The sequence below is a fragment of the Pholcus phalangioides genome, unplaced genomic scaffold, assembly GCF_987345545.1.
Source record: "Pholcus phalangioides strain wild (caught in Gottingen) unplaced genomic scaffold, Ppha-v1.0 ptg000015l_1, whole genome shotgun sequence".
NCBI lineage: Eukaryota > Metazoa > Arthropoda > Arachnida > Araneae > Pholcidae > Pholcus > Pholcus phalangioides.
In genome coordinates, this window is record NW_028301608.1 from 64,288,776 (window position 1) to 64,316,501 (window position 27,726).

The following is a 27,726-nucleotide window of genomic DNA, read 5'->3' on the forward strand; positions in this document are numbered from 1 at the left end:
TCGACTCATGCTATTAGAATTAAAAATAATAATGATAAAAATTATATTCTTTTCTTTGGACACATTGTACGCATGTAGACTCAGCACCTCAACTCTTATACACTCAGAAATCCAATTTTTTTTTAAGTCAGTCATATTATTCTACAAAAATGTAATTAACGGTAGTAAAGTGATAAAAATTATTAAGTACGCAGAGGAACATCGAACACAAAAGCTTTTAGATATGTACAAGTCCGTTCATTACGATGTAGAACATCTTTCTTGATCACTGAGCGAAATACTGCACAAATTGTATCACTCCGTTGACTTGATTCCTTTCAAAATGGCAGTCATGTAGTCAGGCATTGCTAACGTCTTTGCCAACGTATTCCTCGTCTCTTCACTTTTTGGCAGGGTACCTCCTAAATCAACGGGTAAAATATTCAGCTGCATGTACGGAATCATATCAGTTGGCTTGTCGTGAATAAATATCTGCGAAACAAAGAAAATCTGAGGTATGCGTAAAATACATATAATGCAGAAAATAAATGAATTATAGAACTTAAATATGAGTCGAGATAAATCCAGTTCAAAAAATAGGTTAGTAATAAATGTAAAAATTTCAATTTTATAAATTACTCTTATTCTTGCTGTTATGTTGAATTCGTCAAACTCATCGTAACATTACATTAACTTATTAACATATTTTTGATTATTGAGAAAAGAAATACAGGGTGATCCGAAACTCAACGTTGAAACCTTTAGGGGAAGTAGAAAACACAAAAACAAAGCAGAATCACATAGGAATGTATGACCGTAAACCGTTTACCCGATCAACTGAAGAATAAATGAAGATACAGAAATGACAAGCCAATAATGAGTGGAAAAACTCTTCAGCGATACGTTACACGAGAACAGTACGTGTATACGTTAAGGTTCACAACAAGTGCTCAAAGTTCCTACTATCCACATTTATGCACGCTTCACAAAGGTATCGCTAAATAAAGTTTTGTACCCATTATTGGCTTGTCATACATTCTTATGTGATTCTGTTTTGTGTTTTCTACCTACTCTAAAACTTAACGGTGAGTTTTGAATCACCCTGTATATAAATGATCTATGTATCTGATTGATTTCATTGGATGTTGGGTGATAAATTTATACAAGGATACATTTTGCCTAATTAATTCCTTTATTGTTTTCCTAATGGTATTAATTTTTTTTATCAGGAAAAAAAATTGCAATATATTTTTTAAGAAATCTGTTTTTTCGGATTGGATTTAAATTTTACTGGCGCAAGGAGCAATTAGTTCAAGCTGTGCCAACTGTTTTTTTGAGGTATGTATTTATAACATAATTCAAAATACTTGTATAATAATAATAATAGCACAAAAGCCAGTCTTTCTCAATACAAAGTGGCTGTAGGTTCTAAGGCCGAGATTACATTATAAAAGTTTAATAAAAGTTCTTTTATAAAACTTTAAAAAAACAACCAACCAATTTGCCTATGCGTTACATGTAACCGATACGCTTATTGGTTGCGTTTTTCAAGTTTTATCAAAGAGATTTAACAAAACTTTTATAGTGTGATGCCGGCGTTAGGGTAGTATAAGATTGTACTGCTCTCTCGAGAGAGCAGTACAATCCTCCAACAGCCTATTGAGACTCGAGGTGTGAAACACGTTTTTTTCAGGGGTATGTTAAGGTTCTTAGGCAAGAGGAAAATCTTCGAATTCTAACGGTCCCCTTATAAATGTTTCCCTTTTTTTTTCAACTGACTTTTTCTCTCTCTCTTTTGCTTCTCTAACATTATGCATTAAAGTGTCCAATACATCCCTCCAAGACCAGTATACGCAGCAGTTTCTAACATAAATTTTATCCGAGATATTCTCAGTCTTGCAAAAAAATGTTCGATATGCTAACACAGAGGTAAAAATGTTTTCGTTCTATAGCGGAGTGATGCGCCATTTAATATAAAAATTATATAATACGAAATGGAGTTATTCGGAGTAACGGTTAGTGGTCCAACCTTTAAAGTAATAATAATAATGGCGAAAAAAAACAGTGGAGGTGTCTGGGAAAGGACTCTTCGTTTACCAAAAGGCGATAGTAGCGCAGTTATCAATCCTTCACGCTGAGAATTACATGATGGAAATGTACTTAAGCACCACCGATCTTTTCATAATTCAATCATTCCATGCATAATTCCATGTAATACACACATCCCATACTTACCATGTAATTTTATGCATTTCCTACTATGTATTTTTTTACAATTTGTGCCATGAAATTTTTTTACAATTTGTGCCATGAAATTTTTTTATAATTTGTACCATGAAATGTTTTTACAACTTGTACCATGTGATTTCATCATCTTGTACTATGTAATTTCATTCATATTGTACTATGTAATTTCATTCATATTGTACTATGTAATTTCATTCATATTGTACTATGTAATTTCATTCATATTGTACTATGTAATTTCATTCATATTGTACTATGTAATTTAATTCATATTGTACTATGTAATTTCATTCATATTGTACTATGTAATTTCATTCATATTTTGCACTATATAATTTCAATTACATTTTGTACTATATAATTTCATTCACATTTTGTACTATGTAATTTCATTCATTTTGTACTATGTAATTTTATTCATTACTATGAATAAGTAATTAATTAGTATGTAAACTTTTCGTTTTTTATTTGAAGGTTTGCTCAAAGAATGAATATTTGAAAAGATTAACGCTTTTTAAGTATTTTCCGGATGCTTATCTACATAAAACGAATGAGGGAAGAATTACCCTGTGTTTTAACTTTTCGGAAGCGACTGTTCTGATCAATGACAAGAGAAGTTTCGTGATCTTTGATGGATATATTCCATGAATTGCTTTTGCCCGCAACGGTATACATTCCTGAGGAAAAATTACATGGAAAATATTAGTTAAAAATTCAAACACACGTAAATAGCACATTATAAATATTTAAGAGTACAGTAGACTCCGCACTATCCGGCCTAATGTGTTGGAAGGAAGGGATGGATAACAGAAAGGATGGATAGGCTGAAGTTCTATAAATACAGTACTCATTTCCTACCCTCACCCATTACTATCAAAAACATGTTTTTTATACCATAACCTGTTGTTATTGGTGTTTTCTAACCTCGAAGTACAGGCAGGTATTTGATAAATGTTTGTTATGCTCTTCTGAACTGTGCAAACACACATTTCCAGATATATTTTTATAATACCTACCTTAATTGCAGGAAACACAAAATCATGTACACTGTAGAGCAATGTTTTTTTCAACAGACCCCCCGTGGGTTCATGGTATCATTTTCATTTACTATTATTGCATGAAGGATACGTTTAGTGTTGTGAAATTGTAATTTACTACTTCAGTTTTTTTATAATATATAAATTATTTAAAAAAAATAACAAAACATTTTGGATTTCATGGGGAGGCATTGACATTGATGGACCATTAACACCCCATGTCACATCCGCAAGAGGAGATTTCTAAGCGTTTCCCGGGGGGGGGGGAGAGGGGGGGGTGCATTTGCAAGTCCAACAACCCTTCATTAAATTCTGAAGAGGTATAAAAGAAAAAAGTTCGATATTTCTCAAATTTGGTCGCATCGAACATAAAAAAACTAAAAAGAAAAGGAACAAGAATAATTTCTTTGAAAAAAATAATCGTGGAAATCGACTTCGTTACAGGGAGTCCATTGTGCCTTGTCATTCACTAAAGTTGGGGGGGGGGGGGTCCACTGCATAAAAAGGGTTGGGGAAATAGGCTGTGCAGTACAAATACACGCACTTTCAAAATGAACAACACATGAACATAAAACGTAAGCTAAATTATTACAAAAATTATTTAAACTTATTTTACTGTCATTGATAAATGATCACACAAATATGTAGAGGTAATATTGTGTGTAATTCATTAATTCATTATTTTTCTTAAACAACTAAGCCCTATAGTCGTGAGTGGCATAGTCGAAAGAGTACTGTACTAGCAATTTGCATATGCATGAAGAAATAGAATGTGGGGGGGGGGGGGGATAGAATCGTCAATTTTTTTTTTTCACCAGATAAGCATTGCTCATTTCTAACGACAGAAAAGAGAAGACAAATGCAATAAAATACAAATATAGTGCATAAACAAGCGGAATGATGAATAAAATCAAGGGATATTGGTGTATTCACAGCCGTCATACTCTTCATCAATAAGAAATAAATAAATGCAAGTTTATATGTACGAATACGAGATTTACATTTTTCTTTGCTTATGACACATCCAGTCTTCCGTATATCTTGTATGAATAATGTCATTGTTTGACGCACATGCTATGACGTACTTTCATGATCAAATTACATTGAGTTTGTACTGCAAAATTTTTCCCGTTTTTTTAAGCAAAAATTTTCATTGTTGCAGAGAAAAATACTAAAGAAAAATTCTATTCATTTTTCAGTCTTAAAACAGATCAAGGACAAAATGTTCAGGTTTACCCAAGACAAACAAGATTTTATAAGACCACATCACTTCATTTGCGGCAAAGCTCGTTTATAACGATATCTAATTTTTTTATAAATTAATCATCGATTCTGGAAACGAAAATCGAAGTTTTTAAGATACTGGTTTGAAAAATAACCGAATGTTGACAGTCTTTAAATGGGTCGGATGACGCTTGCACATGGTATCCGAGTCCCGAACCTACGCGAAAGAAAGAGTTCATGATGCGAGGCCGCCGCGGCCGGACGCAGATGGACCGTCGCAAAGACACTGTCAATCTCGGTGGCCGGCAGATCCGTCCGAGAAGACGGTCGTAATTGTCCGACGACGGGGCCAAGATGGGCGGCACGAGAGTCTTTAAATGGAAGATAAACAAGGCTGACAATAATTCAAATATTATGACCGGGTGACATCATTCTATTGGGTTTGGTATTTATAGTAACCATGGAAAAAAAGGGGGATAGGGTAGTGAAGAGAGTTATATTTAATTTTTCACTATATTATTCTTCATTATCTCTAGTTAAAAACTATGCACTATATAGACCTTCCCTGAAAACATTTAACTTAAGGCGTTCGATTACGTTGAAAATGTTATTTTGGAAGAAAATATTGATTTTTGTTTTTATTACAAAAATCAATGCTACAAAAGCTTTGTTCGTTGTGGTCACAAAATAGGCCTTGTTTTATTTATACAACACTCAGGACCGAAGTTACGTTCACTTAAGTGTTGCTGTTTTACAAATAATCTGTGAATAAAAACTTTAAACGAGTTTTACGAAAAATGACACTTCTGACATTTTGCTTGAGTTTGAAACATGATTTCTAAAAATCTATTCATCGCATCATTACGAAATCTTGATGTGATATTCTGCTACATATTGCCAAGGTTATCAACTAAAATCTGTCTATCATATATATTTGTCTAATTACAGTGTTTTATAAATGGTATGTAGAATGAGATTTCTAAAATTTCACACTTTCATCAACGGATTCGATGAAAGTGTGAATTGTAAATAATTTATAACTTATGAGCATATCATTCAATCCTTTTAATTTTGGTTCATAACCTGCACCATTACCAGCTGAATGTACTGCGGAAATACAAAACATTTCATTCGTAGAATTTCTGACAACCCTTTTTGGAATATCAGGGGAATGACTTTTGAAATAATTTTTCTAGTAGATCTCATTTAGCTAAATTTTTACAAATCTTGGGATAAATTTGCCAATATAGTGGGCGAAGCTAACACGTAATAACAACGTCATGACACCACATGGAAAGAAAAGCGCCAATCCCGGGGAAAAAAAAGCCGAATTCGACTTCTAACGGGATTTAATATTTCAGTTCATTTCCAAAAATATGCAAGTTTTTGCTGGGGGAGAAATTCCCTTTCGTTGGGTGTTTGGCCAGTAACTGACCGCTACAAAATGGACATGTCACCAAAATTGAAAAAAAAAAAATTATTATTCTCGCAAAATATTCCCCCAATCCTAAAACGGAAAACACTTTTTTGTCTTGATTTTTCACAAGGGATCATGTGTAATTATTGTGCGGTCGATAAGTATCCACCCTGTATAATTACAATTAAAAAATACAAACGCAAAACACATTAATTCGAGTGAAATTTGGGGAGATGCACTTACTATGAGGAGCTGATACATGAGAAATACGTAAGACGGTGTGACGAAACGGATGTATTTGAATGGATTGCATTTCAAATCGGCGACTAATTTCATGCCATTAATTTGTGACATCGGCTCGTTGAGTGCATTGAGTGTCATCAATGCAGCGCAATGTGCAAAATGAACATCCGTGATTTTTGATGTATCCCAGGCACCTATAAATAAAGTCAATTATAAAATACCAAATATAGTGGATAAATGAAATTTAGCCGAAATACATCCTTCTGAAGTGAATTTGATATGCATTAATATTTTATTCTTGTTTAAATCTTGATTTTTTTTTGTTCATATGCAATTTATATACATATATGAAGATAATCTTTCCTGAAAGAATTTCGCAACTGTTTCGGCGGAAAAATATTTTAAGAATTTTGGAAAGGTGTTAGCGTCAAAGGTGAAAATACATGCAAATACTGGAAGGGATGGGGTTGAAACGAACTAAGTAGTATAGAAAAGAAAAATAGTATGAAAGTGTTTATAGTATAATACTGAATATTATAGTATGGAAAATATTATAATATTGAAAAGAACTGATACAATAGTATAATAGTGAGAAGAAATATAGTATATTAGTTGATTGGTAGAGGTAATTTTTTTTTTCAAGTGCTTCACATACCTATCCGACAAACAAAGACAGTACAACCTTCGCTATCTCTTTGGGGTAAGAGCTCAAAAACACCACTTTTCAGAATTTCTTCTACGGCTCTAGGATCGATTGGCTCAAAGTAACGTCCGTTTTTCTTAATGAAACTGATCATCCTCTTCATAGACGAGAAAGCCTTGTGGACATCGAATTTGCGGCTTCGTAGGTACATCAAAATGACATTGTCGTTGAACCATCCTTCTTTCATACCTTCTTCGTCTACGAAGGACAGAGAAAAAAAAGTTTAATAACATGTAGAACTCAACAAATGAAAATAAATTTTTGATGCTATTATCCATGTAGTTATATAATTTACATAACTTATTTCACAAAATTAATTTTTTAGTTTCTTCGTCGATGATTACAGGGATACTAACTTCATGTTTCAGTTAGAGCTAATAAGGCTGGCTCATTGGAACATAATTTTCTCCAATTACGTTATCACATTAATTTTTATGAATGTAAGGAATAAAAGAAAATATCTATTAGATTATGTTCAGCGAATAGGAGGAAAAGGGGAGGGGGTTGTACATGGTTGGTCGAAAATCCATGATACATTTTAAAAATCATTAGAGAATCAATCTATCGACATAAAACGATGTGTGGTTTGCACAATTAAAATTATAATCTTGGCTTTGATGAATTTAAAGACTGTCCTAAATTTCACTCACCCATAGTGTTATTGGCAGGAGAATTTCTTTTTAATTATTTTTAATTCATATGAAAATAAAACATTCTATGCCATAACAAGTATTTCAGTTGCAGACGAGCATCGTTTTCTGCCGATTAATTGATGTTTTTTATGCCTTAAAAACTGTCAAGAACATTCCACCTACTTTGTATTTTGAATATTAGTAAATAGTTCAAAATTTTACGCTTATATAAGGACGTAATGTAACAAAGTGAAGATAAAGCATAAAAATGTTCGACAAAAACAGCGCACCAAATGGAACCTGTTCCCCTCCCTCCAAAAAAAAATTAAAAAAACAACTCATTTCAAAAATACATTAGAAATGTCTGGGGCTGACAGAAGCCTGATTTGAATTAATTGCGCTTTTTGTTCGATAGGATTTTTCATTTATTTTGAATAAGGCAGCCCAAAAAATTGAAATTCACACGAAAGTTTTCATAAAACATTTTTACTTTGAAGTAAGCTAAATGATCCAAAATCTGAAGACGGAACCCGCCTTTCGTCCTTGGTTACACACAGCTAATTGAAGATGATCAATTGTGCGAGACAGAAAGAACCTTGAAGTGAGAAATACACTTACTTCTTATGAGGTTTTTAACATTTTCAATGCGGATTCTTCTGTTTTCTGGCGTCTCAAATAACTCCGATTCAGCTTTCATTAGGAATTTCTGTGGCAAATTTTCCATATGATGTGGATAGTAATTTTCCTCGATCTCCACCTGACCATCTCCCTTTTTCCCGACTTGGCATTTTTGTGAATCTGTATTAAATAAAAAAACATTTCTCAGAATGTAGGGTGTCATTAGTATACAGAATGAAATGCCCAGATAAGCTTTCCTATATAATTCATAATAACAATAAAATAAATATTTCTTTAACTATCTATGTATGAATTCACACACTATCACAAAGTTTTTTTTGAATAGGGGTTATGAAAAATAAATTAAAATCCGTGGTTTGTTGTACCGGTAACTCACTTTAGTGTAAAAGTTTAGTGTTCGCTTAGTGTAAACCAAAATGTATATGAAGAAATGCATTGAAATTACATATTGCCTCAGACAAACAACTTCGTTTGATTTAATTAAGAACAATTTTTCAATATTTGCGATGTTAATTAAATCAAACGAAGTTGTTTGTCTGAGGCAATATGTAATTTCAATGCATTTCTAATGCATATATTATTCACATTATTCACATATTATTACATTTCAATATGTTTTGGTGAATTTCACTGTTAGACCCATTTCTTTTAAGAATAATTTTTCAATATTTGCGATGTTAAAAGAAATGGGTCTAACAGTGAAATTCACCAAAACAAGAGCGAAAAAACAAGGTGAAAACAAATTTATCATTAGTTTTACCCCTTCCACCGGATCATACGACGCGTGCAAATAAAAAAAATTAAACACTTACTTCGGTTTTTGTATTTTCATCGACGATAACGCAAGGCTTCCCACTCACATGCATGAAATTCCGCAGAAATGCTTTCTTTGGCAGTAAAGATGCAAATGTGTAGTCAACGTACATGGTCTTTATAATTAAAGTTTCATATTGAAATGGCCGTAAAAGGAAAAGTACTGAACAAAATGTCAAACTTGGTAATAGTTTACAAGAACTCATGGGATTCAATTTTCCGTAAAAAAAAGTTCAAAAACTCAACAAAGACATGAAACTCAAATAAGACATCGGTTTAAATTGTTTTTAATCTTTTCTAAAACGTGTTACAAAGCATGTTCAATTCCACCATTTTCTGAAAGCAAGTTAAATCGCATTACTGTGTTCTCAATGGTAGCTCTTTGCATATCAGAAGGAATGTTACGGATATGTCGGTGTATCGCATTCATCAATTCCTCCAAATTGTTTATGTATTACTATAAACAGTGGCTAACCCCATAATATAATTTATTTTTTTAACGAAAAAAAATATTTTCTTAATTGAAATTTCGGAAGAAAATACCTTTATATGTTATTATAATCAATTTCTGTTACTTTCAATGCTATTTGAAGGCTATGAACGCAAAATTTATCATTAATAAATTCATTGCGACCTACCCTCTAAGTCATACAATGATAAATCGCATAAAGGCTCTTGGCCCACGGACTAAATATGGCCCTGGGGGGTTATCTGAAGTGGCCGGCCCTCCTCAAACCTATTTTTATAAAAAAATTAACTAAGCGGCACATCTACAGATCGCTTAAGTGTCCTGTGGTACAATTCCAGAACATTTAAGCGACCCGTGGCACATTTTCAGATCACTTAAATGACCCGGGATACAGTTACAGAACACCTAAGCGATCCGTGACACATTTAGAGATCGCTTGAGTGACATGTGACGTAGTTTTAGAGCACTTAAGTGGCCCCCAGTGCGGTTCTACATCACTCATGTCACCCGCGACACAGTCTCAGATTATTTAAGTGATCCGCGGCATATAATTACGGATCACTTGAATGATGCGTGGCACAGTTCCAGAGCACTTGGATTCCCGAAAAATTTAGAGATCACTAAAGTGGCTCTGTAGGGCACTTATCAATAGGGGAGATGTCACTTCAAGTGCCCACAAACTATCGTAAGATGCTATTAAGAATATTTGATACTTTCATAAAGGGTGGTTGACGACGTAAGCATTATAGAAAACCCCCCCTCCCCCTTGCCATCAAAAGTCAGCAAATCGGAATCCCCCCCCCCATCGATGATGACGTAATACTTGAACGGCCCCATATATGTATATCCCCATATATATATAAAGGTATTTATTTCTTTTTAAATTTTCAAACTTTGGCTAAAATAATTATGCCGCTTTCACAACTTAACTTTTTTCCACGTAAATCATGTGATATTATCATTCTGGCATCTGTTATTGCAAGTTAGATGTGCCCGACCGCTAATAAAAAATCCCTACGTGGTAGGAATTTAGTGCATCGTGATTGAACGAAAGTGATGAATTATGCTTGAGTCCAACGTCTACCGTTGGAGTAATGGTTATAGTACGAGACTCCCGTACCGAAGGTTGTGTGTTCGAGTCGGTCTGAATTCCACTCTAATTTTTTTCCCTCCTTTACTGATTAACTAAGAAATGTTTCCATTTTTGTTTCTGATTTAATCAAATGCGGTTCACATGCAGCGAGAAGACAATAATAATGGTTCGCGAAGATGATCCCAGCTATCATTTACTGATTTTGTAATAAAAAATTCTTTAATTTTTCGTTAATGAACTTTGAAATTCTGTTTCGCCCAAAACTCCGCTTCTCTCTCGTGACGTCTTGCTAGCGTTTTTGCTTGCAGTAACCAATCACCGGCGTGCTAATACTTCCTGTGCTACTAAAAAGTGGATTGTAATTAAGCTGCCCGAAAGGGGATATAAATTTTTGGAGAATTTTTCCAGCTCTGGTAGTGAAAGGGTTAATGATCTGATTTTCACCTTCAATTAACTTTTTTCGAAGATCGAGAAAATAGTACATAGTTTTCTTAAATTATTTCCATGAGTACTCATCATCTATTTAGCATGATTACTATTGCTGTTCCTCTAGGAAATAAGCAAATAATTCATAGCTATACGCATCTGAAATCTTTTCATTGTTATAAAGACGCCTGTTCTTTACGTCAGAAATGACCTCGTAAGAGCGAATTTGCGCACAGAACGTAACTAAAGTAATTTAAATTTTGCTGTTGAAGTGTTCAAAATCATTTTTACCTTGAATTTATATTGAGAAGAAAAGGAAATTACTATGTGAGACTATTTAATAAAATGATTGACGTATACAATACAAACATGTACAGTTTGTATAATGCTAACGAGATGTGTGGCGCGATACGCGTGCATTCTTTGGCACTTTCTTCGACAGATTATTTTGTGAGATATTGCTTTTATCCTCTTTTTTCTTTTCTTTTATTAACTTCATTGAAGCGTGAAAAGAACGTGACTATATCTTAGCGGGAAAATACATTATGATATGCGTATTGATGGAAAAATGAATCATAACTTTTCACGTATGGCGGAAATTTTTTTATCGACAAATTATTATATAGTTTGTTGAAAGTATTGTTATTACGTGTGTGTGTATGTTGCGTATTACCTGCAATAAGAAGGAAGATTTTCCTTTAATTCATTTTTACTCTTTTCTCATAATTTCTATGAAACAGAAGGTGGGCTCGGTGGCTCAGGTCACCTGAAGTAACAAACGATATTCAGAGGTGTCACGAGTTCAATACCCGTTTCGTCCTTGTTTGAAACTTTCCAATTTCTGAAAATTTCTTTGGATTTCGGAATCGGCAATAAATTGTAGATCCCGGTCTAATTAGCCCTCGTGTGCAGAAAATGACCGTGGTGCGACAAAAATGATGAAAGGGAATGTTTATTAAAAAAACATTTTTCACATGTGGACGCCAAATGATCTCAAAACGTTGAATAGTTTGATATAATCATCCTGTAATAGAAAGTCAAAGAACGATGAAATGAGATGAAATACAAGATAATATTATTGACGCAGTTATTGCTGAAAAAGGTGAAATATGAAAAAAGTGATTTTTTTGACGTAGTAATGGAATTAAAATATCAATGGTAAGGCTTTATTATTGTTACAGTCGACATCCGTGATAACGATCTGTACCGTTCCACGTTAAACGGACGTTATATCGAAAGTGGGTTTTTTTTTTTTCATGGAAAGTCATTTTTTGAAATTTAATGGTTTCATTGCAAAATAGAGGGGGTGGGTGGGTGGGTGGGTTCGGATATTGTATTTGATTAAATGGTCTTTGCAGTATATTGTATTGGATTAAAAATGACATGATATGATGAATAGAAATAACATGAATGAATAGGAAAATATGTGATACTTGTTATACCGGTTGTTATGAGGTAACGGTCGCGTTAACACGTGGAGGTTAAACCGAGCGTCCACTATATTATTATACGTTATTTTCAACTAAAACTCATATATGTTTTGCTGTAATTTTTTTTTTTAAAACTATCCTTTGTAACTCCATTTCTTAGCATCTTCTTTGTAAATTTTGCAAATAAATTTTAAGGTAATTTTTTCTGGAATATTTTTTAAATCAGGCGTGGCCCGTGACATGATTCCAAAGAGCAAAAATGTGCCATATTGGAAGGTCGAGTTCATATTGTGCTGCTGAACTCCACACACAGACACAATCATTTTTTATGTCGAAAACAAAGAAAAAAAGCGGCCATTTTTCTAAATTTTGAGTAGCAGGTTGTTGACATTCTGTGTTGAAGCAGACTAACACTTTATCAAACCAAAATACCAATATTCTGTTCCGAGAGGGTAACTCAAGCAATAAGAATACGTGCATCGTAAATATGGTTCCTTGTAATCTCATGGGCATACGGGAGCATCAGATAATAGTGCGTATCCCTTCACTTCTGCAGGCAGTCTGCCTGGTCCATGCGAAGCTAGTCCATTTTATTTTGGTACCATGACGGGCTTATCCATTCTGGATAGACGGTACTGTCCACACGACTGCTTTACCGCACACCAACTCCGGTCATATATATCGCCATACGGCAATTTCCAACCAGAGGAGTTGGGTGGGAAAGGAAGGCTCCATCCATCGGTGGTCGCCCCAGGTTCAGTAGGTAAAGAACTTGCTTCTAACGTTCTATGCCCTGATAGTAACCTTCATAGTGGAAGACGAGCATCGTACCACGGTGCCACTCAGGACTACGTCTGTCCACACGACTGATTTTGTCCCGATTTCCATCCCAATAATAAAACTAAGTCTACTAAGCCGGTCCATGAATGAATTCCTTGAGCGTCTATTCGACCCGTGCGTCCTAACCGGTTGCAAAATCAAGAGTGAGGGATACAAGTAATTGCAGACATATGTGGATAAAATGTTTTGTCTGTGAAAATTCAAACTTTGGATGTAATTGGGTGGAGTAATTTAAAAAAGAAAGAGTAATTTTTGATGCATCGCATCTACTAGCTGGAAACCAGATAAATAATGGATATGTATGAGTTTATGAAGAAGTGGAGCCCAGGGTAAAATTTTAATAACTAATTGCCCCTTTTTCACCACATTACTTATGGCGGGCACAAATCTGGTAGTTTTCTGGGTCATTTCTCGGGTGCGGCTTATACACAGAAGTGTGGTCCCTGGTGCGCCCGCGACGATGCAGCTGACAATTATGTTGGCCCTTGAAAAGTGCGAAGTTGGCTACCCGTGGTGTAAATACCACAGAGTAATAATACTATAGAGTGCGCGCGAGGGGTTACAATGTGAAGCAAAGATCCGGAGTCACGTGACTCCAGTCGAAAGGCTGGTCAGGGAATCTCGCTGGCAATGCTTTCCTTATGGCTGTTCGTATGACGATCTCCAAGTGCTGTCTTATTTTTCATTAGAATGGTCACCACGTGTGCAGCTTTCGGATGTTCGGAACGGTTTAGGAAAGGAGGAACATTATCCTTTCACAAAGGAATACTTTTTTGCTTATTTCCTTTCTTATAAATTAAAAATTGGAATATTAAATTGACGATGCAATGGATTTCTGACGTAATCTCAGTTTTTAACGACTCCATTTTGGATTTAATTCAATTAAAGTTCCAAGTTTTGGTAAAATTCAAATGTCATGAATCATTATTAAATGTTTTAATAGAATTTTTGGCAATAAATGATTGAAATTGGGAGTTTTATGAAGTTTTAACTGAAATATACGTCTCCGCAAGATTTGGCGAGATTTGGCGAGCTGGTGAGTTCATTCGAGTTTTGCTCAACTTGGAAGAAAATATGCTTTTCAGAAGGAGAAATTTACGAAAAATATTCTATTTAAATAGAATGTGAGGAAAACTCCCCCCCCCCCTCTAGACAATTGCAGTTTTGCATAAAAATGCATAACAACCTCTAAAAATAATAGTATTTTTACCCCTCTTCGTAACGGTTATGTTTGCATATGCTGATAAATACAGCAAAAGCTAACATGAACAAAGCCGATGAAAAAAAATCTCTCTCTATCTTCGCATTTATTATTAATTTAATTTTTATGGCGAAATATGTGTAGTGCACGCATCTCATACGGGCAGAACGAAGTTGTTGAAATAAAGTGATATTTCAGCATGGATTTTTTCCATATTCATCAAACTTACTAACTTCATTTTGAGAATTATTCGATTCATTCGTAAAAAGTGATAAATGCTACGAAATTCATCAAACTTACTAAAAATATTGGTAATTATGCATATATTTACCAACTATTGTGCATAATTTCTGAAGATAACGCGCACTACGGATTTATCAAATTTACAGTAACATAACCATTATATATTTGTTGTATACAATATTTTGTTTCCTGTGTGTGTATAGATATTTAGAAAGCTATTAAAAACTGTGCCAAAAAAATTTATTTCATGAAATTTATACTGTTTATATTCACTTCCTTCAAATATTATATATTCAATTAAAATTTAAAAACCCATGTGTTAAGAAATTATTAAGAATTATCCCTTAATGGAAAATAAAAAAATTCCGTTTTCCAATATTTGTTTATTTTATAGAATTTATTTTTTCAAATCTGATACTCCCTAAATATTTCACATAAAAATGAGTGAAATTCATTGAAAAAATGAAGGAAAGTTTTCATCAACTTGATCGAATTGAGTCAAATTTCGTTACAGCAACATCCTAGCTTCTGCGAAAACGCGCCAAATGTAATAGCGCAGAACCTGTTCTTTCCCCGAAAATACTGCTCATCTTTTCTTCACGTTCGACAAGTTTTATGAATAGCATGCGCGGTCTATTTATATTTTAAGTCTATGGTAAATACCTTGTCCTGTGAAACTCCTTTCATTTCAACGAGAAACAAAATTTGGCATTAGAAAAAGACAATGATTTTATCTCCATCTTCAATTACGTATAACTATAATCCAAATGTATAATGCTACATGCTTGCTGTCCATTATCTATAACAATCATCGATTTTCCTCCCTGAATGGAAGTAAAGTTATTTGTGCGACATGAACGTGTGAGTGTGTGCTTTGCCAGTCGGATGTCAGATAAGAAGTTGACGGTCACACTGATTATTTTGTTGATTGTGATTATTTACTGTTTTGCTGACTGACGTCATTTCCTTTTTTCTTGTCACTAACGTCGATACCTTTTATTAGAAATAATGATTGCTAATTAACAATCATTGTTTTAAAGGATTTTTTCAAACTACTCATATGTGATCTTTAAAATTTTAAGATAAATGCCCTCCGAGACGATATAAATTTCCAAGTAACTAATTGCAACAAAAATATGAATTTTCGAATTTTATAGATTTGAAAATTTATCATTGATTAATTCAATGTTCCTATTACTACTTGATGCTAATTAACAAATTATAAATTAAATACTTTGGTGAATAATTAGAACAAAAATATAAATTTTTTCAAATTTGACATCATTCAAACTTGATTTATCATAATATACGTATTAATTTTCATCAACTCGATGGCGTGCAAACATTTCGAAAACGTTCATGAATCTGAATGACCGATTGTCACACCAACTTTGGCGATATCGCTGTATTGCAATTTACCGCCATCAATGAGTTGGGTTGGAAATGAAGGCGCCATCTGCCAGGTTCGTTAGGGAAAATATCTATGTCCTCGCTCTCGGGTTTGAAGACCGTGACAACAACCTTCACGGTGGTAGACGAGCATCGTACTGTATGCGGATAAGGAGTTTTTGAGAAAAAACAACTCGGATTACGGGAACTTTAATTATAATCACCTTATATATCACTTTATACTCAAGTAAATATATACAACTATAATAGCTGCTATATATAACTATTATAGCTGCAATGCTAAGTGCTGCCCAGGTTTTATCCAGGTATTCGTAGCATTAAAAAAGCGACAAACTATTGTAAAGGTCCTATACTTGTCTGAAACTCATTGTAAGGAATTCACGGTAAGCAAAAGCAAACATTCCAAAAGTCATTATTGAGGGCCCAGGAACCATTGTTGCCCGACAGTTCTTTGCCAATTTCGTCATTTTTTTTAGCTCTGACGAACTTTCAAAGCAGCCTATCGTTCAAGTCGGGGGGCCTGTTTGGTATATATATGCGCAATTCTTCGAACATCAGTGAAAAATTGTAGATTTGTGTAGTCAGCGCACAGACACGCGCGCGCGCGCGACAGAGAATCAGTTTATTTAAAAAAAGAAAATTTTAAATAAAAAAAATATATATTTTTATTGTCACCTATGACAGTATAAGTAGACGTAATATATAGCATGATATTATTTTGGGGTCAAAGCACTCTCTAATTGAACTTTGACTTTAAAAAATGAAAAAAGAAAATTTAATGCAAAAAGTTTGAGAGTTCAATACTTTTTCAATACTATATTTTTATGATTTATTGGCTATAATGACCGGCGCTGCGCTTGTTTTCTTCAATTACTGGGAGGACTGAAAAAGTGAAAAGCCATTGTAACATATTGTAAAGGAACCACGGTAACCAAACTAAACATTCGAAAAATCATTGTTGATGTGCAAAAACCATTGTTGCCCGACACGTGTTTTTCGGTCATTTCGAGCACTTGTCCAGCTCTGACGTTCTTTTAAATTAGATGTATGCATAATTTGTCGGTAATCGGTCGAAAATTGTCGATTTGTACAGAGAACAAAACACGCACACACATAGAAAAATCAATTTTATATATCTGTATGTCAAAGGTAAAAAAGGCACTGTGTCCATTTTTTTTCAAAAATGAGATAAGCGCTATTAATTTCCTGTACTTTTGGTACACTACAGAGACACATAGACGACCAAGACCTATTTCAATAATAAACAGAGATATTCACTGTATAAATGGCACCTTTGGTGTTTATCAAAAGATGAATAGAAGAGATTATTACAAGAAATTCACCACCGTATTAAAAACCATGAACCGTTGAATAAATCAACGAACAGAAATATCTTTATGATACATTCAGTATAATGCTCTTACTTACTGGTAAAATAAGTGGTAATTATATATACATTCAATTTAGAAATTTTTTTTTGTTTTGACTGTAAACCATTATGTTAGAGTATTTATCATTGCTCCGTTGTTCGAGATTTTTTTCCTCTCACTATTGCGGTGGAAATATGACGAAATGATGAAATATTAAGATGAAAAATTGTGTTCGTGATTACCATATGACATTGGTTAGAATGTGATTATTATGTCACAGATTATCAGTTTTGGTGTGAATCGGGAAACAATGTGAGGAAAAAAAAGTAACAGATAAATGTGAGAACAGCGAAGAGGCCACCGAAGAAAGATTATAATCGAAAACCAAGGGGAAATCACTATAGAGTCCAAAGTAATGAAAATTTGAAAGATGACTATATATCAACTCGAGAAAGAAACAGTACAAATATGAATGGAGAAAAGATATTGTAATGATAATAATATCCCCCCCCCCTCAATAAAAATAATCTGAACAAGGATCGACCGACACCTTACTTAGAAACGCACTAAAAGAACGGTAAGACACATTGTAATGTTCTTGATTACAATGCGTCTTTCCTTGAGTTCTTTTTTTCTGAGCGTTTTTCCAATAAATATTTGAGCGGGGGGAAAAATTTGGAAATTTACTTTAGTATTGGAGCTCAAATCCGCCTCTAAACTACTCCAAGCTATTTTTTCCGACATTTTCAGAATTCCATTGTTATGGGATTTCAAAGGTTTCTAGAGGAAAAAACTCGTCTGTGTGTGCCTTTGAGCGCATTAGTTGATTGCGTGATTTTTCCACACAAAACTTTTTGTTGGAAGCGCAACAAATGAACGTTATATTTCAATGAATGGCAATTGAGATAAAAAAAACACCCTAGACTATCTCAGAAAATTTTATTTGCGTGACGAAAGCAAAAATGGGTGCGTAAAATGGTTCCTTCTTTGTGGGTTTCAGATGCATATCCAACACTCAACATATTACAATGTTTTTTTGCGGCATGTTTCACGAAATGATTATGAACTGTACATTTAAGAGCATTTAAAATCTTTACTGAATTTGGAATGGTACATTTTCTATGACTTCTGCTCTTAAGATATCATTATACTGCAGAGTAGGTCATTTTCTACCGTCATCTAATTTCTTTCTCATCTTCTAAACTGAAATTACCAGCCTTGAAGATCCGCGAAACTGTCAATTCATGAAAAGCATCATCTCCTTAAATATTTATAAAAGTTTTTAAGAACATGAAATTTGTTTTTGAAAATCAGTAATTATCTCTTCACCCCTGCAGGGGTGGGGCTGACAGTGCTCCAGCCCTGGGCACCTGGGACAATTAATACTGTTTTTTTGTTTTTTCCCCCACTGTAAATTTGCTAAGGAGGGACCCATGAAGATGACAGACTAGCAGTCCTGCTACAGTATTTTATGGATTTTATACTGAGGTGAATTCGGAAAGCTCATCTGGTTTCCGCTGGGACTCGAACCATGGCCCTCCAGCATTCCCGGCAAGGGTCGTGTTTTTGGTGGTGTAGATAGTAGCATGCTTGCCCGAAATGCAAGAGAGTCTGGGCACGAGTCGCGGTGGAAACCTGATGACTTTTCTTTCCGAATTCAACTTTGCATAAAATCCAGAAAATATCTGTTTCTTTAATATATTGGACTGAGAAAAAGCCGTCTATCTCTCTCCGTCATTGGGTTGCTCAAAAAATTAGACGTTTTACTTATTGGAACGTAAGAAAAACACTCACTTTTCAAGAAGGCCATTACCAATGAGCAAATCCAAGTTCAATTATATAGTGCCTGTTCCGAACACGCAATTATATATAAAAAGTGGTGTTGAACGCCATAAACAAAAAACACGTTTCGTTACCAGAGACGAAAGGTATTATTAGTATTGAAGACAAAATTAGTACTGTAATCAATAGTTGGTGTTATCTTGCGTCATTATTATTAGTTCAGTCAATTCCTTTCTAGTTCCTGAATTACAGGTTCTTTGAGGACTATTGTCCGTATTTTTCTGTTACGTGTGTGTTATCCGTAAAATAATTGCTTTCAAACTATTCTCTATTATATGACACTATTATTTTCTGACGCAAAACGCGCAATTCAACTAATATGAGATTATGTGCAGAGGCATAGGTTTAATATAGGAAACGCCCATTGAATAAATTTTTCAGTTGGTTGCGTACACCAGTTCTTAATAACAAATTAGTGCCCATCGATAAACATTATTTTCCAAATTATATAATCACTGTTTATAGAGTTGTTGTTGACAGCTCACTATCCGTGTCCAGTTACAATAAGGAAATTACTAACTGCTCTGTATGCATAATCAGCAGCAAGCTAAATTACGATTTATGCCCTAGTGAAGAGTATTGCATTAGAATTTCATAATAAACTCTGCGGAATCGAGGGTTTCGAAAGGTGGTGCGCAATAGGTTGCTAAGTTGTCAGCGGAATGCTTCAAAAAAAAAACCAGTATCTTTTGGACCATTGGAAATAAAAAAACTTTCAATTAACTCTTTATTTGGCAATGTCGCTCTCAAAAAGCATCATGAGTTTCTAATTATAAAAACTCAGCATTTTCTATGGCAGTGTTTCTGAAAGTGTGCGTCGCGGCTTCTAGAGGCACCGCCAACCTTCGTCAGGAGCGTCGCAGCGAGTTGGAGATATTGACCAGACCAGACCAGAATTGAACTTTAAGCCGGTTCCCAGCCCGCGAGGGCCAACTGCCGGCATAAAAACTGGCCAAGAAGGCCTGTGAAGAAGAAAATGTGTACATGTTTGTAGATAGATATGTGTTTGCATGAATGTGTAGTGTATGTAAAAAGAACTGGTCAAATTGGTTAAAAGTCATGATCTGGCTATAAGCAGGCAAATGTCATCACAGTTCACAGAAGCAGGTCACACAATCTGCAGCTAGCAACATCTATTCGAAGTGGAATGGGGGAAAAAACATCACAAGGGAGTCGTGACGCAAAAACCCCAGCAGTAACATCAAAAATGTAATACAGGTAATAAAGTTCTGTTCCAACTCAGTGCATCAGAAATTAATGGGGATTTACTATTGACAAATTTTATGTAAGCAAAACAATCCAAAGTTCAAAAAGGGTCTTCACGCTCTTTTTTTTAACACCTTTTTCAAATGTACATCATATGCAGGTCAAGTTCAATATGCAAGTTCAATTGGGAAGTATATGTGTATATACAAAATTCAATAATGAGAAGATACAAACCGAATAGATGCGAATAAATGTCAAAAGTGGATAGATACATAGTATGCAAGTAATGTGAGTATATACAATTGCATGAAAGAATTTATGTATTAAAATAGTATGTATACAATGAGATTTGTAGAAAAAAACATCTTTACAAACTCTCCCATGTAAGGCGCCCAATTTGTTTGGGCCTCCTATATTCCTTAAGCAGTCAGCATCATAGTCAAAAATTTCCCTCAGATGTTCGTATTGGGAACTAAACATTCGCTCGAATTGATCATTGTTTAATTTCTTAATGTATGTGGATATGTGAGGTATGTCCAAGTCTTGTCTGATGTTTATTCCACGAACAAACCAAGGGGCTCCAACAAATTTTCTGAGTATTTTGTTCTGCATAGTCTGTAGTTTTTTGATATTCGTTTTACAAGCATGCGCCCGATCTGGCGAAGCATAGAGTAGAGTAGGTCTTATTATGGATTTAAAAAGAATAATTTTGTTCTTTAATGAAAGTTTTGCCTGTGGAAATGTGATGCGATTGAGCATACCCATAATTCTATTAGATTTATTTATTACATGATCAATGTGTGAAGAGAAAGATAGATTTTTGTTGAGGATACAGCCCAAGTATTTTATTTGTCTGACAGGGCTTAAAGATTGTGTACCAATTTGAAGTCATCTGTCCGGTATTTTACGACGTCTAGTGAACCATAAAAATTTGCATTTGTCACTATTCAGTTGGATGGCAGATTGATCACACCAATATTCTATTTCATCCATGGTTTCTTGTAAATTGTTGAAGGCCTGATTTGCATCCCTGCTACTGCACAAAACTGCACAGTCGTCTGCAAATAAAGATATTATGCCATTTTGGGGACAAGGTATGTCATTAATGTATAGCAGGAACAGTTGTGGCCCCAACACACTGCCCTGAGGCACAGAGGCATGAATTTGTTTTATTGAAGAAAGTGTATTTTGAATTTTTACTTGAAAAGTTCGACCTAAAAGATAGTGATAGAAGAATATGACCATATACGGAGGCATATTTAAGTCAATGAGTTTGGAAAGCAATGTAGCATAATCTCTACGGTCAAATGCTTTTGCTATGTCTAAGAATGATGCAGCCACAAAATCAAAATTGTTAAAAGCTTCATTTATGAACTCTGAGACTCTAACCAGCTGCGCCACACAAGAGTGATCAGGCCGAAACCCGTGTTGTTCGGGTCTAATTAAATGATTTTTATTGATGAATTGTGTAAGTCTATTTGCGACAATCTTTTCAAAGATTTTACTCCAGTTGCGCAGTAAACTTATTGGTCTGAAGTTGTGTGCCATAAGTGGGTCAGTCCCAGCTTTGTGAATTGTTTTTATAACAGAATGTTTCCAAGGTTTTGGAAAATAATTTAATGTTAAAGCACTGTTGAAAATTTCTGTTATGTGAGTAATGATATTTTCTGGCAGGCACTTTAAGGCCTTATTGCTAATTTCATCAGCACCTGGTGCTTTTTTGACATAGAATGAGTTGATGATTGAGCTGATTTCATCATTAGTTGTTAGATCCATGTGACATGTAGAATTATTTGTGTGAAAGTGAATAAATTGTGCGACTTTTCTACGAAGCCGTAATTTAGTATTGTTAGGCTGATTCCTATTGGGTGAAAATTGCCCTTCATAAGTAGTTGCGAATGCTTCAGCAATTTCCTGATCTGTGTAAACAATTGTGTTGTCTGTCTTTTTAATTTTGTTAATTCGTGTAGTTTTGGGCTTACATATCCGCCAAGCTTTCCATAAATTGCAGTTTTCTGCTGTAGCATTACCCACAAAGTCAGAAAAACGGTCATTGATGTGAGATGCAACTTCTTTTTTGATCTCCTTTTGGAGTCTGTTTAAAATTATTCTGTCTAAGGCACCTCTGTACCTCTGCCACTTTTTCCTAACTTGGTTTTTATGCCTAATTTTATCCAAAATTTCTTTAGGCAAGCCAAATTGATTCTCAGATTTGACTTTTTGAGTAGAAGAGACTTTAATTGAGTCATTAATAAGATGGGTCAAATTATCAACAGCTTGGTCAATGTCATCACTGTTTGGGTTATCAACAGTGTTTAGTGCGGTTGAAGAAAGTCTGTCATTATAAGCATTCCAGTCAATGTGATTTACCAAAAGCCTTTTTCTGGGTATTAAAAAGTCAATGTTGAAGCACAGGGGATTGTGAGGAGAATACAAAATTGCCTTAGTATACATTTGTGTATCGTACAAAAAATTTTTTGCTAGACCAAAATCAATGACATCAGGCGTTCCTCTGTTTTGGCCAGGAAAATGAGTTGGCTGAGGGGAAGAGATTACTTGAAGAAAATTGTCAATACAGAATTTCCTAAGAATTTTACCATTTCTATTTGTTGACTTCGAGAAAAACAGAGATTTCATGCAGTTCCAGTCACCTGCTACTAGGACAGGTGAGCTGGTGTTGAATATTTCTTTTAACAAATTTAAGTCCAAGCTGTTATTAGGCGGTTTATAAATTGCACAAAAGTCCATTGATACTCTATTTATATGAATAGAGACCGCCACAGCTTCAATATCAGTAGAGTCAGAAAGAATAATTTGTTGATAGGGAATACAATTTTTAATAAATATACAGACTCCTCCCCCCCGGTTATGTAGTCGATCCCGTCGGACGCATTGATAACCACCTATGTTGAAAACCGTGCTGGGAAGGAACCAAGTTTCATTGATAAGTGCAATATCTACTTGATAATCAAAAAGCATTTGAGTGAATAAGTGTTTAGAGCCTCTAAGGCTATTAGCATTCCAGGCCATTACAATGAGTGGCCTGGGAGGAGCATCAATTGTTTGAGCTATTGTTAGGCGATATTAGAATAGTAATCAAAACTGAGAGTATTTGTTGAATCTTGTTTTTGTCAATGTTAGCCCCTTCCAACAATTTTCCAAAATTGTTGATTAAATTTTCGGTGTCCGTGCAATTTTTAGACAGGTTATCAGAGTTGGAATGATCACCATGTGTTTTTTTAGCCAGTGAGATAGCATTTTGATTAGAAAAGCCCACTTCCTCATTTGAGGTATGATAGCTATCATCATTGACCATGTCGATGTCACTCATGTCCAGCTCTTCTGTGTATATAATAAGCTGGTTCATCACATTTTATACAACTTTTGATGCAATTCTCGGTAAATATCATCAATTGATTTAATCACTTTACCTCGTCCTAAGGGATGGTTGCCCTTTCCTAACAGTATTATGCAAAAATTCTTGTTTTTTCCTTAGTTCAGAAATTTCAGATTCCATGTTTCTGTCATGTGTTTTATCAGAATTAGGTGTAATGTTTGTGTTGTTAGTAGATTTTATGAATAATGAGCTGTGTCCTATGTTAAAGTTGTCTTCATCTTGACAAGGGAGAGTTGGAAATTCTTCCATCGAAGATGGATGCAGATAACATTGGCTCTGACCCAAAATCATTTTTTCGATACGTCAATAATGGATGTAAGGGGACAGTTGGCCCCCCTCTCGATAGGAGGCTCTAAGGTAGAGAGCAATGTAGGCATGTGTAGTGCTTTCAATGACTTTTTCGCGTCGGTTTTTAATGGAGATAATGATATTCGATATACGGGTGTTGCATGGGGTAATAAAGCCCTCAACGATATTCAAGTAGAAGACGTGGAGGTCCTAAATCTTCTAAGAAATGTATGTGCAAGCAAAGCTCCAGGACCAGATGATATCTATCCCAGGGTTCTCAGGGAAGGTGCTAATGAATTGTTGGGGCCAGTCGCACAGATATTCAGGAGTAGTGTTGCTGAGGGTATCGTCCCGAGAGATTGGAAACTGGCTAACGTTGTTCCGATATTTAAGAAGGGTAGTAGAGAGGTGGTGTCTAATTATCGTCCAGTGAGTTTGACGAGCTCCTTCTCGAAAATTTTGGAAATTATCATCAAAAGGCAGTTTGTGAAGTGGATAGACGAGAATAATGTATTGTCGGATAATCAGCATGGGTTCAGGAAGGGGAAGTCATGTGTAACTAACCTCCTTTGCTTCTATGATTACGTGACTAAGGCTTTGGGTAAGAGCAAAAATGTCGACGTTGTTTACCTTGATTTCCAGAAGGCATTCGATCGGGTCCAACATGGCAAACTCTTGAAGCGTTTACACGAGATTGGAATAGGGGGCAACTTGCTGAATTGGATAGAATCGTGGTTAAGAGATAGGTCGTAACGAGTTATGGTGAACGGGGAATTCTCTGGTTGGACAGACGTCACAAGTGGAGTTCCTCAGGGAAGTGTCCTTGGCCCCATACTTTTTTCACTTTTTATCGACAAACTCGATCAGGGTATCGATGGAATTACTAGCAAATTCGCAGATGATGTGAAGCTAATGGGGGTAATCGGGAATGAAAGCGATAGGGAGTTGCTCCAGATCAACTTAAACAAGATTGCAGCATGGGCAAATGAATGGGGCATGACGTTTAGCGTAGATAAGTGCATGGTCGCTCATTTTGGTTCGAACAACCCATGGTTATCTTACGAGTTGAATGGTGTCACTATCCCGGATGCAACTAGAGTCACCGATTTGGGAATTCTCATTGACGAGCGACTTAAGTTTTCTGAACATTGTTCAGCGGTTGTCAAAAAAGCGAATAGAATGCTTGGTCTCATTTTCAAAAAGGTCTCTTCGCGTTCTCCTAAAGTCATTCTTCCGCTTTTTCGAGGTTTAGTTCGTCCTGGACTGGAGTATGCTGTAAGGTTTTGGAGACCATACCTACAGAGGGACATAGACTTGATTGAAGGGGTGCAGAGAAGAGCTACGCGTGTCCTTATTGGCACACAGGGCTTGAGTTATGAAGAGAGACTTCATTTTTTGAATATGTTTACATTGGATGAACGCAGGTGTCGAGGAGATATGATCGAAGTGTTCAAAATTTTCAATGGGATGGATAGGATGGACCATGAACTTTTAGTACACCGCCAATCAACTGCTTTTACAAGGGGACACCAATATCGATTGGTGATGGACAATGCAAGGTTACGGTGTCGCAGGGAATTTTTCTGTAATAGGGTTGTTAATAAATGGAATAGCTTACCCCCGGAGGTAGTAAATTGTAACACAATTGACACGTTTAAAAAGAAATACGATAAACATGTTGGGGTAAATCGAGAAGCTATCCATTCTTAGAATAAGACAACCATAAGTATTCTTTATGGGCATTGTATGATATTTTATCATGTGTATATATTGTTTATAATTTGTGTTAATTGCATTTTTAATGGGGTTGCTGTATTTTTGAAACATATGACATCCATATTTTTATGGGCATCTTTTTATCAGCCACCTCGTTGGGCATTTTGCCTGTTGTGGCGTTGTATTTGTATTTGTATTTGAAGAGGCCGTAAGTGATACAGGCAGTTTAGATTCAAAAATCCTGCCTTTTTTCCCCGGCACTTCAGGTCTAGCACTGCATCCAGAATATGTAGCCGTGTGAGGGCCACCACATAAAAGACACTTCAATTTAGATTTATCACCTTTATGAGTACAATTCCGAGTCTCATGAGACCCTGAACAAAATGCACACGCAGGGAGGTCCATAAAAAAATAACTGCTGTGCCCGTACTTCTGACAGTTCCTACACTGCAAGGGAGACTGTATTCCTCTGTATCTTTCGATACTAATGTGATGTCACCTATGCATGTTAGATTAGCAAAATGCTTATGTTCAATCAAAACTTCTACCAAAAAAAGTGGGAAAGGTCTCCCATTTGAATAATTTTTCATATTACAAACCTTGACCACTGGTATGCCCTGCCTTTCAATGTCTGCTTTATTGTCAGGGGGGTTAACATTTGCAGGTAACCCTCTAGTTGGAGATATTGTTGGCCTATTTATATGATTTGAAGTGATCTTTGTTAAAATGATACTAACAATTTTAAAGGATCATCTTCACTCTGCTAATAGAGTTTTAGTTAAAATCCATGAAGAAAAATTTCACGAATATTGCATTTTTGTCATTGGGTTGCTCAAATAAATTAGACGTTTTACCAGAACTTTTTGGAACATAAGAAAAAACACTCACTTTTCAAGAAGGCCATTTTCAATGAGCAAATCCAAGTTCAACTATATAGTGCCTGTTCTGGCCGCTGTCCGAACGCGGAGTTATATACAAAAAAGTAGCATTGAACGCAATAAACAAAAAACACGTTTCATTACCAGAGACGAAAGGTATTAGTATTGAAGACAAGATTAGTATTGTAATCAATAGTGGGTGTTATCTTGCGTCGTTACTTTGCCCGTAATAGATAATACGTTCGAATTGAGAATTCTCAGACCATTTCCCCCGCCCACTACTTGGAAAGCATGTATATGATTTATCGTGTGTTTTTGACAATCTCTTGAATACAAGATTAAGCAATATATCATCGGATACACTTCATAAATCAGTGATAAATGTGTTTCCTGGCATTTTTTATTTATTTGTAACGCACGCTGAAACCTATTTGATGCTATCAAATTAATAGATGTTTTTTAAAGAGTGGCACGAACATTATATAAATGAATTTGTAGGAGGAGCTAATGATTTTTTTCTAATAAACAGCAACATAAATTAGTGGGTAGAATTTTCACTAAATTAATAATAAACAATCCACACAAAAAACTGACCAACGATCCTTTATGTTAAATGTCACCAAAGCGGCAACAGAACCATCTTTAAGAATATCGTATATTCAAGTTGTTTACCGTGTCTATTTTATTCTAATGATTGTTATCAGTTAGTTGTACTAGAAAATCTGTTGGAAATTCACTTTCCTCGAATCACTAATCTATCATGAAGTGAATTCGAAATCCGACTTTTTTCACTTTTTTTTAAGGACAAGTTAAGATTTTGTAGATGATATATTTGAAGAATCTCGTTAAACATCTTTTGTTTCGGGAAAAATATGAAACACGTGCGATATCGTTACACAATCTTGACGATGTTTGCCGGTCACATGAGTTCTTTTTTTAGATGAGGTTTCACGTCAGTTTTGTGCGTCTGTTTCAGCCAATTA

The 27,726-nt window shown here is 35.1% G+C and overlaps 1 protein-coding gene across 1 annotated transcript; it reads right to left on the minus strand.

Moving 5' to 3' along the window:
- On the minus strand, positions 1 to 26,882 carry LOC149076504 (retinaldehyde-binding protein 1-like). The gene is made up of 6 exons (XM_089245554.1): positions 26,754 to 26,882; positions 8,101 to 8,280; positions 6,803 to 7,048; positions 6,148 to 6,341; positions 2,793 to 2,903; positions 1 to 471 (listed from the first exon to the last, which is right to left on the minus strand). Exons 1-6 carry the CDS (start codon positions 26,767 to 26,769, stop codon positions 295 to 297), a joined length of 924 nt encoding a protein of 307 aa, XP_089101680.1. The 5' UTR covers positions 26,770 to 26,882; the 3' UTR covers positions 1 to 294.
- Between the last annotated feature and the right edge of the window lie 844 nt (positions 26,883 to 27,726).